At 42.8% G+C, this 16,041-nt stretch overlaps 1 protein-coding gene across 2 annotated transcripts in view; it reads left to right on the top strand.

Moving 5' to 3' along the window:
- Positions 1-16,041, top strand: part of alkbh3 (alkB homolog 3, alpha-ketoglutarate dependent dioxygenase) — a 32,928-nt gene that overhangs the window by 697 nt on the left and 16,190 nt on the right. For both annotated transcript variants that reach the window (XM_061924357.1, XM_061924355.2), the window contains exons 2-6: positions 2,805-2,885; positions 3,012-3,121; positions 3,201-3,235; positions 3,315-3,362; positions 9,874-9,977. In XM_061924357.1, the coding sequence (XP_061780341.1) occupies positions 2,810-2,885; positions 3,012-3,121; positions 3,201-3,235; positions 3,315-3,362; positions 9,874-9,977 (373 nt within the window). In that variant the 5' untranslated portion in view covers positions 2,805-2,809. The remainder of the gene's footprint in view (positions 1-2,804; positions 2,886-3,011; positions 3,122-3,200; positions 3,236-3,314; positions 3,363-9,873; positions 9,978-16,041) is intronic.

Here is a 16,041-nt window from a genome sequence, read left to right as displayed (position 1 = left end):
AACACGTGACAAAGAAGTTGGGAAAGGTGGCAATAAATACTGATTAAGTTGAGGAATGCTCATCAAACACTTATTTGGAACATCCCACAGGTGTGCAGGCTAATTGGGAACGGGTGGGTGCCATGATTGGGTATAAAAACAGCTTCCCAAAAAATGCTCAGTCTTTCACAAGAAAGGATGGGGCGAGGTACACCCCTTTGTCCACAATTGCATGAGCAAATAGTCAAACAGTTTAAGAACAACGCTTTTCAAAGTGCAATTGCAAGAAATATACGGATTTCAACAACTATGGTCCATAATATCATCAAAAGGTTCAGAGAATCTGGAGAAATCACTCCACGTAAGCGGCATGGCCGGAAACCAACATTGAATGACCGTGACCTTCGATCCCTCAGACGGCACTGTATCAAAAACCGACATCAATCTCTAAAGGATATCACCACATGGGCTCAGGAACACTTCAGAAAACCACTGTCACTAAATACAGTTCGTCGCTACATCTGTAAGTGCAAGTTAAAGCTCTACTATGCAAAGCGAAAGCCATTTATCAACAACATCCAGAAACGCCGCCGGCTTCTCTGGGCCCGAGATCATCTAAGATGGACTCATGCAAAGTGGAAAAGTGTTCTGTGGTCTGACGATTCCACATTTCAAATTGTTTTTGGAAATATTCGACATCGTGTCATCCGGACCAAAGGGGAAGCGAACCATCCAGACTGTTATCGACGCAAAGTTCAAAAGCCAGCATCTGTGATGGTATGGGGGTGCATTAGTGCCCAAGGCATGGGTAACTTACACATCTGTGAAGGCACCATTAATGCTGAAAGGTACATACAGGTTTTGGAACAACATATGCTGCCATCTAAGCGCCGTCTTTTTCATGGACGCCCCTGCTTATTTCAGCAAGACAATGCCAAGCCACATTCAGCACGTGTTACAACAGCGTGGCTTCGTAAAAAAAGAGTGCGGGTATTTTTCTGGTCCGCCTGCAGTCCAGACCTGTCTCCCATCGAAAATGTGTGGCGCATTATGAAGCCTAAAATACGACAGCGGGGACCCCGGACTGTTGAACGACTGAAGCTCTACATAAAACAAGAATGGGAAAGAATTCCACGCTGTCACATAACTTTTAATAATGTAAATACCTCACAAACCGAAACACCTAAGTGTGAATGTGGAGTGCTGTGAGCTCTTTGAGTTTCTAGTTGATAGAAAAGCGCTATATAAATCTATTCCATTATTATTATTATTATGTTTGGCTTCCCTGGCTTCAAACATCTTTTGTGGGTGACGATTCATGAGGTTGCGACTTGTCCAGGGTGTACCCGGCCATTCGCTCGAGTGCAGCTGGAATAGGTTCCCCTCACTCCCCCTGCGACATTGAGAGAAACAAGCAGTGGCTAACGGATGGATAAATTGAGGATTTATCAAGTAATTTTTCAGTTTCCGCATATTTCCTGTAGTGTAATTTTTTGGGGTGATTTCCTTTCGTTCAGTGCGACGTGACCGGCTAGCGCTGTGTCGCCGTGGAAAGGCTCAAGACAAAAGTGGCGCGCTTTGTCTTGCAGAACGCACTTTCTTACCTCCGCCAAAAACGTTATGTTTTCACCAGTGTCTGTTTGTGTGTTTGTCAGCAACATAACTCTATCAGTTACGGACAGATTTTGATGAAATCTTCAGGAAAGGTCCAAAAAACAAAACAAACCAATTCCTCTTATCTACTATGAAATAGGGCTGCAACAACTAATGGATTAAATCGATTAAAATCGATTATAAAAATAGTTGGCGATTAATTTAGTCATTGATTCGTAGGATCTAAGCAATGCGCATGCGCAGAGGCAATTTTTAATTGTATTTTTTATTTATTTAAAAAAACAATTTTTGTTATAAACCTTTATTTATAAACTGCAACATGTACAAACAGCCGAGAAACAATAATCAAAATAAGTATGGTGCCAGTATGCTGGTTTTTTTCCCCAATAAAATACTGGAAAGGATAGAAATGTAGTTTGTCTCTTTTATCCAATTATTCATCGATTAATCGAAGTAATAATCGACAGATTAATCGATCATCACATTAATCGTTAGTTGCAGCCCTACTATGGACACTTCAGTTCCTGCTTACGGCGTTTTTGTTTGACACCGTTACACATCACAACGTTATTGTAAAGACTTTGAAACCACAATACCGCGGTATCTACAATACCGTTACATCCCAAGTTATTATGTGTACCGTATTTTTCGGAGTATAAGTCGCACCGGAGTATAAGTCACACCTGACGAAAATGCATAATAAAGAAGGAAGAAAACATATATTAGTCACACTGGAGTATAAGTCGCATTTTTTGGGGAAATGTATTTGATAAAACCCAACACCAAGAATAGACATTTGAAAGGCAATTTAAAATAAATAAAGAATAGTGAACAACAGGCTGAATAAGTGTACGTTATATGACGCATAAATAACCAACTGAGAACGTGCCTGGTATGTAAACATATTATGGTAAGAGTCATTCAAATAACTATAACATATAGAACATGCTATACGTTTACCAAACAATCTGTCACTCCTAATCGCTAAATCCCATGAAATCTTATACGTCGAGTCTCTTACGTGAATGAGCTAAATATTATTATTTGATATTTTACGGTAATGTGTTAATAATTTCACACATAAGTCGCGGCCAAACTATGAAAAAAACTGCGACTTATAGTCCGAAAAATACGGTATTATCATGAGAGCTTACTTTTGTGTTGTCTTAAGTGGAGGTGCAAGTCTCATCCTTTGTAAACTCCTCACGCAGATGTGATGTCTGATAAACGTCAGCGTGCCAGAGTCCAGGGCTCCTGGGCCAAACCGCTACCCAGACAACCAAGACCAGCAGGTCATTTAAGGGTTTTAAAGTTTGTGTTGTTTTTTTGTTATGTCATTATTTGTGTCAAATATGCTCCTTATCTCTTTCCTCGACACATCCAACCACACATTATTCACATTTATCCTTTTCATGCAGGTGTGGTTCCGAACACGGAGCGTTCCCAAAGTGCCATTCCGGCTCCCGCTTCTTGGGGAGTTCGTCCGCAGGCAACCTCTGGAAATGTTGAGTTTCACCAGCCCATAAAGGTCGACCTTTATCATTAAACAGCAAAAGAAAGTCATAGTACTTACGTGGGATTGACAAGAAATTATTCCTTCCTCACAGCCAGTTCGAGAAGTTCCACCTGAGAAAGTTATCGAGTAAGTACCCGATTGAACCAAGCTTGTCGCTTTTCTGTAACACTGCTCTCAGGAGGAATACTATTTGTTCTTCACGCAGCCAGGAAGGCGATTATGAGATCAGCCATGGACCAGCAGGAGTCTCCAGGTCAGTAAAAGTATTTTCACTAACAATATAAAAAAAATGGCACTCAGACTTTAGTCGAAAGAAGGGAATAAAGTGTAAACTACACATCAGGGAGAGGTAGTTGTGCTTAATGGCCTGTAGATGGCAGTGTACACACATTGATTGTAGTTTGTGTAGGCCAGGGGTGTCAACACACAAAATGAATCCGAATGCCATTTTATTTATTATTCTTCACCTTTGGCTTCCTTAATTACATGCAAAAACAATTCAATGCAGGTCAAAATATACCGTTATTAAGCAATAGGCATTTTTGTTTAAACATCTGGGACTATGTGGCGCAGTGGGAGAGAGTGGCCGTGCGCAACCCAATGGTCCCTGGTTCAATCCCCACCTAGTACCAACCTCGTCATGTCCGTTGTGTCCTGAGCAAGACACTTCACCCTTGCTCCTGATGGGTGCTGGTTAGCGCCTTGCATGGCAGCTCCCTCCATCAGTGTGTGAATGTGTGTGTGAATGGGTAAATGTGGAAGTAGTGTCAAAGCGCTTTGAGTACCTTGAAGGTAGAAAAGCGCTATACAAGTACAACCCATTTATCATTTATCATTTATACAGTTTACAGTTAGTGTTATTCATAAAATGCCTATTTTTGATACAAATCCCGTAACACGCCCCACACACTTTTTAAAGGGGAACATTATCACCACACCTATGTAAGCGTCAATATATACCTTGATGTTGCAGAAAAAAGACCATATATTTTTTAACCGATTTCCGAACTCTAAATGGGTGAATTTTGGCGAATTAAACGCCTTTCTAATATTCGCTCTCGGAGCGATGACGTCACATCGGGAAGCAATCCGCCATTTTCTCAAACACCGAGTCAAATCAGCTCTGTTATTTTCCGTTTTTTTCGACTGTTTTCCGTACCTTGGAGACATCATGCCTCGTCGGTGTGTTGTCGGAGGGTGTAACAACACGAACAGGGACGGATTCAAGTTGCACCAGTGGCCCAAAGATGCGAAAGTGGCAAGAAACTGGACGTTTGTTCCGCACACTTTACCGACAAAAGCTATGCTACGACAGAGATGGCAAGAATGTGTGGATATCCTGCGACACTCAAAGCAGATGCATTTCCAACGATAAAGTCAAAGAAATCTGCCGCCAGACCCCCATTGAATCTGCCGGAGTGTGTGAGCAATTCAGGGACAAAGGACCTCGGTAGCACGGCAAGCAATGGCGGCAGTTTGTTCCCGCAGACGAGCGAGCTAAACCCCCTGGATGTCTTGGCTCACGCCGTCCCTTATGCCACCGAAGATGATCAAGAGAAGAATATCGACCCTAGCTTCCCTGGCCTGCTGACATCAACTCCAAAACTGGACAGATCAGCTTTCAGGAAAAGAGCGCGGATGAGGGTATGTCTACAGAATATATTAATTGATGAAAATTGAGCTGTCTGCACTCTCAAAGTGCATGTTGTTGCCAAATGTATTTCATATGCTGTAAACCTAGTTCATAGTTGTTAGTTTCCTTTAATGCCAAACAAACACATACCAATCGTTGGTTAGAAGGCGATGGCCGAATTCGTCATCGCTTTCTCCCGTGTCGCTGGCTGTCGTGTCGTTTTTGTCGGTTTCGCTTGCATACGGTTCAAACCGATATGGCTCAATAGCTTCAGTTTCTTCTTCAATTTCGTTTTTGCTACCTGCCTCAACACTACAACCATCCGTTTCAATACATTCGTAATATGTTGAATCGCTTAAGCCGCTGAAATCCAAGTCTGAATCCGAGCTAATGTCGCTATAGCTTGCTGTTCTTTCCGCCATGTTTGTTTGTGTTGGCTTCACTATGTGACGTCACAGGAAAATGGACGGGTGTATATAACGATGGTTAAAATGAGGCACTTTGAAGCTTTTTTTAGGGATATTGCGTGATGGGTAAAATTTTGAAAAAAACTTAGAAAAATAAAATAAGCCGCGGGGAACTGATTTTTAATGGTTTTAACCCTTCTGAAATTGTGATAATGTTCCCCTTTAAACGTACTGAATGAATGAAAATGAAAGATGATTGATGGAACAGATGGAAGTAAAGTCACAGTCTAGCCTTTAGCCTGGTCGTCCGGCTACCGCGACAACTACACTTCCGTCTGCTGGGTCATCCCGACCAACAGTCTCAGATGAGGCAGGTGGTCCTGCAATGGCGCGTCGACATCATCCACAGTGCTCGCCCCTGGTCATTCCGGTCATGACACATGATCATATTTTAACAAGTTTCGGTAGCCCACAGGTCAGCGCCATTTTACACCTACACCACGCCGTTGTGTACATGAATGCAGCTGTATTATTATGCTTTATTACACTGCTTCTCAGTTATTTTCTGTTATGCCCTCCCTTGGAAGAAGAAAGTATTCCCCCCCCACTCTCCACCGTGACAATAAATAGTATCATTAGTCTATAAAATTGTTATAAGTACACTTCTGCATAACATTGTATCCTAATATCAACATTAAAGAAAACAACACACCAATCTTTCCTCGTGTTCCACCGTAGTTAATGTAAAGCCAAGGGCTACTGACACTTCATCATATGCATGTTATTAACACATTCCAAAATAATTTTGCTTTATGTAATGATTCTAATTGTTTGAACAACTCAAAATTATAGAACTTTGCTGGAACTTCGCTTTAACACTCGATACTCGATACGAAGTGGGAACGTTTTACCCACAAAAACATGGTTGTGCCATGGGATCACTTGTATCCCCCATCGCAGCAAACCTTTACATGGAGGACATGAAAGAGAGAGAACTCTGAGCTCTTTTAGGGGAAAGCACCAAGTCATTGGTACACATATGTGGATGACACACGGGTGAAAGTCAGAAACCAAGAAGTGCAAGCCTTCACCGAGCACATTAACTCAGTGGACAAAAACATCAAGTTCACACGTGAGGATGTTAAAGACAGTAAGTTGCCTTTTTCGGACTGTGATGTCCACATTGGAGAGAACAGGGGCCTCCATTGCCGGGATTTACCGAAAACCCACACGTATCGATCAATACCTACTTTTTGATTCACACCACCCACTGGAACACAAACTGGCCGTTATCAGAACCCTACAACACAGAGCTGATAACGTTCATACCAACCCACGGGCCAAAGAGAAAGAGCATAGGCATTTGAGAGAAGCCTTCAAAAACCTGTGGTTACCCTAGCTGGTCGTTTGTGAAAAGTGTATCCAGTTCCAGAAATAACGAGAACAGAGTGGATGAGGAGGAAAAATGTGACAGACGCAACAATATTGTGATTCCATATGTATCAGGTCTGTCTGAGAAACTTAGAATAATTTTTAACCAATACAACATCCCAGTACACTTCAAACCAGGCAACACCCTGAGACAGAGACTGGTGCATCCTAAAGACCGGACACCCCACACCCATAAAAACAATCTGGTGTATGCTATCCAGTGTAATGATGGATGCACTGATTGATATATTGAGGAAACAAAACAACCACTAAGCCGACACATTGCACAGCATAGACGGGCAAACTCTTCAGGCCAAGACTCAGCTGTCTACCTGCACCTCAGGGAGAAACGGCACTCCTGTGAGAACAAAAAAATACAGATTCTGGACTAGGAGGACGGATGGTACGAAAGAGGAGTGAGGGAAGCCATCTACACAATATTGCCGAAAGTATTTGGCCACCTGCCTTGCCCTTTACTCACAAAGGAACTTGAAGTGCCATCCCATGGAATTGTCCAAAATGTTTTGGTATCCTGGAGCATTCAAAGTTCCTTTCACTGGAACTAAGGGGCCAAGCCCAACTCCTGAAAAACAACCCCACGCCTTAATTCCTCCTCCACCAAATTTCACACTCGTCACAATGCAGTCCGAAATGTAGCGTTCTCCAGGCAACCTCCAAACCCAGACTGGTCCATCAGATTGCCAGATGGAAAAGCGTGATTCATCACTCCAGTGAACGCGTCTCCACTGCTCTAGAGTCCAGTGGCGACGTGCTTTACACCACTGCATCCCACGCTTTGCATTGGACTTGGTGATGTATGGCTTAGATGCAGCTGCTCGGCCATGGAAACCCATTCCGTGAAGCTCTCTGCGTACTGTACGTCGGCTAATTGGAAGGTCACATGCAGTTTGGAGCTCTGTAGCAACTTGTGCAGAAAGTCTTTGCACTATGCGCTTCAGCATCTGCTGACCCTTCTCTGTCAGTTTACGTGGCCTACCACTTTGTGACTGAGTTGCTGTTGTTCCAAAGCTCTTCACTTTTCTTATAATAAAGTTGACTTGGAATATTTAGGAGCGAGAAAATTTCACGACTGGATTTGTTGCACAGGTGGCATCCTATGACAGTTCCATGCTGGAAATCACTGAGAGCGGCCCATTCTTTCACAAATGTTTGTAGAAACAGTCTCCATGCCTCAGTGCTTGATTTTATACACCGGGCCAAGGGATTAGGACACATGATTCTCTTGATTTGGATGGGGGACCAAATACTTTTGGCAATATAGTGTATGTCAACGTTGAAAAACCATCCCTGAACAGAGGAGGCGGTCTGCGACACCACCTGTCTCCCACATACAACACTGTCCTTTCAAACATTCTTAAATACTCTGCAATTTAGCCCCAACAAATGTGTGCCATTTGTTTACAACTGAATGGAATGCTAACGTGAATGATTCCGACTTTTTTGGACTGGTAGTAGTTGATCCACAGCGATCGGTCTGCCACACAATACCTCAATGCTAACGAGGGGAATTAACACTTCAACGACTGTCGTTAGCTTTGACAGTAGGATTGCTTGTTTGCATCAAAACAGTTGTTTTTCTCACTATGATAGGGCGAAACCATCCTTGCCCAGGCACACCCTCCTGGTTTTGGAGTATAAATTTGAGGTTTTGGCACCAGCCGCTAGACTAGATCTGACCAATCTAAGTCTATGAGCATGAACTGATGAAGCCTACTCGGATGAGAGGCAAAACGTTTTCAAAGACAAACCAAACAGTCAAGTTGCGATCGATTTAATGCCTTGATAATATAGTAGGTAGTGTATTTGTACTCAAAATATAGTTAATTGGCTACATAAATGTCAGTTGACATGATCATTTTCCATACAATAGAATGTATATTTTTAGTAGAGTGAATACATTTTGGGGATAAGGGTGAATTATTTATTGTGTATATGTATATAAATACATATCAGTTGTAAAGGTCTGGAAATTATTGGTATAGGTTCAGATTTTCATTATTGTGCATTATTGAGTAGTAAAATTTCATTGTACTTGTGCAATGACAATAAAGATCCATCCATCCATAAACACTTTGTAGGACAAGACAATGCTTGCACATTCAATTTAAAGGGACGCCATCATGCAAAACTAACTTTTCCTACCGATTGGTATCTGTTGTATTTAAGATCTGCTTAAGTTCCGCAAACTTGAAATCAAACCGTGGGGGCATGGCGCAGATATCTACAAAACAATCTTGCCTTCCTTCATTCTTCCGAGAAAGGAGCCGTCTGGAATTTGCCCCATTTGTTGAAGTTTTTGCCATTGGCGACGTCAGCGGATTATCCATATATGGTATATGTTTACCCAAAGTGCTTTGTGCGACATTGTAGTGAAGTAAATTAAATGTATATAGTACTTTTTTTTAGTGTCTCAAAGCGCTTTACATAGTGAAACCCATTATCTAAGTTACATTTAAACCAGTGTGGGTGGCACTGGGAGCAGGTGGGTAAAATATCTAGCCCAAGGACACAGCAGCAGTGACTAGGATGGCGGAGGCGGGGATCGAACCTGGAACCCTCAAGTTGCTGGCACGTCCGGCCTACCAACCAAGTAACGCCGCCCCAAGTCAATAAGACTGCCAACAAAACAGCGCATCCAGAAGTAACAGTCAGAAAGTAGCCTAAAAACGGTCTGTAAAACGTAATCTATTCAACATTTTGACCAAAGAACCACCATTACATGTTATGTAGACCACAAGTGTTTTAGATGTAGAAAAAAAAACCTTTAATGGCAAAGACTACTTCCTGATGACGAAAACACACCACTACTGCCATCTATTGTCTTTGAATTCTTTGAATTTCAACTGCATGCAAAGTCCACTATATAATACTTGCAAATGAGACTCATACGAGTAAGAAAACAAGATATAACAACTGTAAAGCACCGTTTTCATTATCAGTTCACTGTTAAATGTTACATTTAAAAACGGGCTTATATTATTATACAATTAAACATTTATTATTACATGAACACACACAAAAGTACCGGTATAGATTCCCATGTACCGGGAATCTATAATCTCAAAGCAAGAACACCATGAATTAAAAAATGGCTTCCAGTCCGAGATGATCACCTGTTGTTTTCCTTTTTAAACTGTCCCAAGTTTTAAAAACAAATTATACAAAATGTTTACAAGATGTGTCAACACACTTTTCTATCTTTTGAAGGGTATTCATTTTTCAGGCCGTCTTTCTTGAACTGTGTGTGTGTGTACTGTGCATTATGTGTCCAGACTGCGGCTGCTGCCAGGCTTTCTTCCCGCCCAGGAAGCCGACTGGATGTTCAGTAAGCTGCTGGCAGAGCTTCCCTGGTCCCAGAAGACCAACGTTAGACAAGGTGGGCGATCAGGCCTCAGGGGTCGAGTAGACGTTAGAAACGAGACGCTGAAACGTGAAGCCCCCGCAAACTCGCGCTCATGATGTTTTTATACTCCAGTTACACTCGAGTTGGATAGTCGTGCTGATGGATTTCACAGTGCACAGTCCACGTATCTACATACACTTAGACTAAGGTCACTTAATAAATACTTTTACCTTGTTTCTCAGCATGGTACTCACTTTTTCACCACTTGTGGCAGTAATGACAATAATAAACAGAAGAAGTCTGGAGCTAAAGTCATAGAGAAGTTTCTTAAGCGCAAAAATGATGACTAAATTGTAGGGATGTCCAATAATATCGGCCGATAAATGCTTTAAAATGTGATATCGGAAATGATCGGTATCGGTTTCAAAAAATAAAATTTCTGACTTTTTAAAACGCCGCTGTACGGAGTGGTACACGGACGTAGGGATAAGTACAGAACGCCAATAAACCTTAAAGGGCACTGCCTTTGCGTGCCGGCCCAATCACATATCTATGGCTTTACATACACACAAGTGAATGCCAAGCATACTTGGTCAACAGCCATACAGGTCACACTGAGGGTGGCCGTATACACAACTTTAACACTGTTACAAATATGCGCCACACTGTGAACCCACACCAAACAAGAATGACAAACACATTTCGGGAGAATATCCGCACCGTAACACAACATAAACACAACAGAACAAATACCCAGAACCCTCTGCAGCACTAACTCTTCCGGGACGCTACAATATACACCCCCCGCTACTCTCTACCCCCCCATGTCCCAAATTCCAAGCTGGTGTTTTGAGGCATGTTAAAAAACATAATGCACTTTGTGACTTCAATAATAAATATGGCAGTGCCATGTTGGCATTTTTTTCCATAAATTGAGTTGATTTATTTTGAAAAACCTTGTTCCGTTGTTTAATGCATCCAGCGGGGCATCGCAACAAAATTAGGCATAATAATGTTAGATCCACGACTGTATATATCGATATCGGTTGATATCGGAATCGGTAATTAAGAGTTGGACAATATCGGAATATCGGATATCGGCAAAAAATCCATTATCGGACATCTCTACTAAATTGGTCAAGCACTTACATTTAATTGACAGTTTATTTCAAGAAGCAACTTATTATTTCTTATTCATTTAGTTTATATTTATTTTTATATTCGCACTGCATTCTTGTATGTACATTTATTCTTCATGAGTTTTTATGAGTCCCTTCTTTTGGAGTATATTTGTTTAGTGTTTGCTTTTGTAATAAGCCTTGATAATCTATCCATCCATTTTCTACCGCTTGTCCCTTTTGGGGTCGCGGGGGGTGCTGGAGCCTATCTCAGCTGCATTCGGGCGGAAGGCGGGGTACACCCTGGACAAGTCGCCACCTCATCGCAGAAGCCTTGATAATAATCTTTGTTATTATCACATGCTTTCATATCGTTTGACACGGTTTATCCAGTTAAATTGTAAGTAGGTTGGATATAATTACTGAATACGATTAAAATCAAGAGTAAGATGAGTAATTTGTGTTAGTATTTGAGTGTCGCAGTTTTTAGTGGAAAACCCCGCAGTAAAAAAAAGTAGATGCGTCAACACGGCTTACGCTTAGGGTTTGCACAGGGCTGTGACTTTGTCATGTAAAAAGAAGTCAACAGTTAAATCTGTGCATCTCTTGTCCTGCTTGGCTCTGAGAGACTCTTCTGCACGCTGACTCACATTTTCCATCGCAGCTCTAAATTGGAGCCCCAAGCGTGTTTTTATGGAAAGACTGGGGGCTTTTGTCCGCTGATAAATGACCGCGAATGTTTGTACGTATTATCTCAAGAGGCCTGGAGTAGTAAAGAAAGAAAGAAAAAAAAAACGTGACGTCTGCCTGGAAGTGTTTGTTTGGGTTTCTTCATGTTCTTGTACATGTGGGCTGGCCAAAGTACACCGAGTGTGGACAACATCCCAGTGGTGGGAGACACAGTTGCTCTCTCCTAAAATGGACACAGGCTGTCAGAATGAGCTTGTTGGCAATGTGCTCCACTGTAGCGTTGACGTAAATCAGGGGTGTCCAAATTTTTGAGGGATGCACACTGAAAAACGAACGCATCCAGGGGCTATTTTGATATTTTTCATTTTGAAAACCAATACAATATATCGATTTTGTTTTTTACTTTTAAGGCTTCCCTCAAGTTTGGTCCGGAGGAGCTGTAGGGTTCTCACTCATAAAAATGCTGAAAATAAGATTGATTTTGTTCCAATTCTTAAAGGGGAACATTATCACAATTTCAGAAGGGTTAAAACCAAAAAAGTTTTTTTCAAAATTTTACCCATAACGCAATATCCCTAAAAAAAGCTTCAAAGTGCTTGATTTTAACCATCGTTATATACACCCGTCCATTTTCCTGTGACGTCACACAGTGATGCCAATACAAACAAACATGGCAGTTAGAACAGCAAGGTATAGCGACATTAGCTCGGATTCAGACTCGGATTTCAGCGCCTTAAGCGATTCAACAGATTACGCATGTATTGAAACGGATGGTTGTAGTGTGCAGGCAGGTAGCGAAAACGAAATTGAAGAAGAAACTGAAGCTATTGAGCCATATCGGTTTGAACCGTATGCAAGCGAAACAGACGAAAACGACACGACAGCCAGCGACACGGGAGAACGCGAGGACGAATTCGGCGATCGCCTTCTAACCAACGATTGGTATGTGTTTGTTTGGCATTAAAGGAAACTAACAACTATGAACTAGGTTTACAGCATATGAAATACATTTGGCAACAACATGCACTTTGAGAGTGCAGACAGCCCAGTTTTCATCAATTAATATATTCTGTAGACATTCCCTCATCCGCTCTCTTTTCCTGAAAGCTGATCTGTCCAGTCCAGTTGGAAATGCATCTGCTTTGAGTGTCGCAGGATATCCACACATTCTTGCCATCTCTGTCGTAGCATAGCTTTCGTCGGTAAAGTGTGCGGAACAAACGTCCAATTTCTTGCCACTTTCGCATCTTTGGACCACTGGTGCAACTTGAATCCGTCCCTGTTCGTGTTGTTACACCCTCCGACAACACACCGACGAGGCATGATGTCTCCAAGGTACGGAAAACAGTCGAAAAAACGGAAAATAACAGAGCTGATTTGACTCGGTGTTTGTAATGTGTTTGAGAAAATGGCGGATTGCTTCCCGATGTGACGTCACAACGTGACGTCATCGCTCCGAGAGCGAATAATAGAAAGGCGTTTAATTCGCCAAAATTCACCCATTTAGACTTCGAAAATCGGTTAAAAAAAAAAAGGTCTTTTTTCTGCAACATCATGGAGTTTGCATGTCCTCCCCGTGACTGCGTGGGTTCCCTCCAGGTACTCCGGCTTCCTCCCACTTCCAAAGACATGCACCTGGAGATAAGTTGATTGGCAACACTAAATTGGCCCTAGTGTGTGAATGTGAGTGTGAATGTTGTCTATCTGTGTTGGCCCTGCGATGAGGTGGCGACTTGTCCAGGGTGTACCCCGCCTTCTGCCCGATTGTAGCTGAGATAGGCTCCAGTGCCCCCCGCGACCCCAAAGGGAATAAGCGGTAGAAAATGGATGGATGGATCAAGGTATATATTGACGCTTACATAGAATAGATCAACTTCAGATCTATCTGTTGATAAAAAGTTAGATTTTCTTAATGTATTTTTTAAATGTTTTATGCCCTTTTTGTGAAAGAAACTCTTGTTTTTATGGCAAAAGCACAAAATATGCAACATTTTCCACCAAACATTTTTTAAAGTGGAATATTTGATTCAGCCTTCCCGGTAAGGTCTATTCAGGTGTTCTGGAGAGGAGGCTACGCCGGATAGTAGAACCCCGGATTCAGGAGGAACAGTGTGGTTTTCGTCCTGGTCGTGGAACTGTGGACCAGCTCTATACTCTCGGCAGGGTCCTTGAGGGTGCATGGGAGTTTGCCCAACCAGTCTACATGTGCTTTGTGGACTTGAAGAAGGCATTCCACCGTGTCCTTCAGGAAGTCCTGTGGAGAGTGCTCAGAGAGTATGGGGTATCGGACTGTCTGATTGTGGCGGTCCGCTCCCTGTATGATCAGTGCCAGAGCTTGGTCCGCATTGCCGGCAGTAAGTCGGACACGTTTCCAGTGAGGGTTCGACTCCGCCAAGGCTGCCCTTTGTCACCGATTCTGTTCATAACTTTTATGGACAGAATTTCTAGGCGCAGTCAAGGCGTTGAGGGGATCCGGTTTGGTGTCTGCAGGATTAGGTCTCTGCTTTTTGCAGATGATGTGGTCCTGATGGCTTCATCTGGCCAGGATCTTCAGCTCTCACTGGATCGGTTCGCAGCCGAGTGTGAAGCGACTGGGATGAGAATCAGCACCTCCATGTCCGAGTCCATGGTTCTCGCCCGGAAAAGGGTGGAGTGCCATCTCCGGGTTGGGGAGGAGACTCTGCCCCAAGTGGAGGAGTTCAAGTACCTAGGAGTCTTGTTCACGAGTGGGGGAAGAGTGGATCGTGAGATCGACAGGCGGATCGGTGCGGCATCTTCAGTAATGCGGACGCTGTATCGATCCGTTGTGGTGAAGAAGGAGCTGAGCCGGAAGGCAAAGCTCTCAATTTACCGGTCGATCTACGTTCCCATCCTCACCTATGGTCATGAACTTTGGGTTAAGACCAAAACAACAAGATCACGGGTACAAGCGGCCGAAATGAGTTTCCTCCGCCGGGTGGCGGGGCTCTCCCTTAGAGATAGGATGAGAAGCTCTACCATCCGGGGGGAGCTCAAAGTAAAGCCGCTGCTCCTCCACATCGTGAGGAGCCAGAAGAGGTGGTTCAGGCTGCCACCCGAACGCCTCCCTAGGGAGGTGTTTCGGGCACGTCCAACTGGTAGGAGGCCACAGGGAAGACCCAGGACACGTTGGGAAGACTATGTCCCCCGGCTGGCCTGGGAACGCCTCGGGATCCCCCGGGAAGAGCTGGACGAAGTGGCTGGGGAGAGGAAAGTCTGGGCTTCCCTGCTTAGGCTGCTGCCCCGTGACCTGACCTCGGATAAGCGGAAGAAGATGGATGGATTTTAAAGATGATAAAAAAAAACGCTTGAAAGATTTGGCTAACAGGACTCACCGTTGTAGCCTTCACAGCCCTCTAAAACAACTTCAAAACCTTCCAACGTTTTATACACACATTGCAAGTACTTTATATATATAATGTAGTAACAGGCACGTTCACAACAATATGTAATATGTACAATATTTACCATAATTTGATCATTTCCGGAACTGATTTATACCGCGCATTGATTTCTGTTTCAATAGCATCACATGTCTGACTTCTGGCAACATGTGTGTTCCGACTTCCGGAATCAAACACGAGTGTTTTCTAATCATGGCAGACTTGGTAACAGACAACAAAGACGACTGTGTTTAGGAAACTAAGGATTCACAACCTTAGACTTTTGAAGCTAAATATAGTGCTGCTTATAGAAGCGAGCACGAAGGAAGAGTGAGAAATTGGAGCAGACGGAAGCCGGGAGAGGGTGATAAAAGCAATTTTGACGCTATAAATATGGAACTTGGAGACAAGCTATTTCGACATAAATGGATTGCTTACCCAAAATCAACAGGATACGTCCCCGGTCAGCTTGACCAAACAGACAACTGTCCATCGAGTGAATCACTTTAATATCGACCATGATTAACGCAGCACGCATTGCATGCTATTACAACTACAGTACATACACTGTCTGGCTAGCTTACTGTGTACAAAGAAAACATGAAATGCGGGCAAATACTTTACAGATACTGTAATATGATTGTTCATGTTTTTCACTCAGTACAGGTTGGTGTCCTATCGCAGTGTTGTGCATTACAAACTCAAACACATTTCGTGTCGCTGTAGAAGCTAGATTATCTCTTGCCGATGTGTTACTACGCTATTAAAAAAAGTTCCTCATTGTTTGAAATGAATGAAATGAAATGAAATAAGTTTATTTCGGTCATATAATCAACCATCAACCATTAACCATTTTGTGTGACCAGTTTAGACTATACATATATAACA

The sequence above is a fragment of the Nerophis lumbriciformis genome, linkage group LG29 (assembly GCF_033978685.3).
Source record: "Nerophis lumbriciformis linkage group LG29, RoL_Nlum_v2.1, whole genome shotgun sequence".
Lineage (NCBI taxonomy): Eukaryota > Metazoa > Chordata > Actinopteri > Syngnathiformes > Syngnathidae > Nerophis > Nerophis lumbriciformis.
Note: the sequence above shows the minus strand (reverse complement) of the source record. Positions and strands in the feature narration are given on the sequence as shown.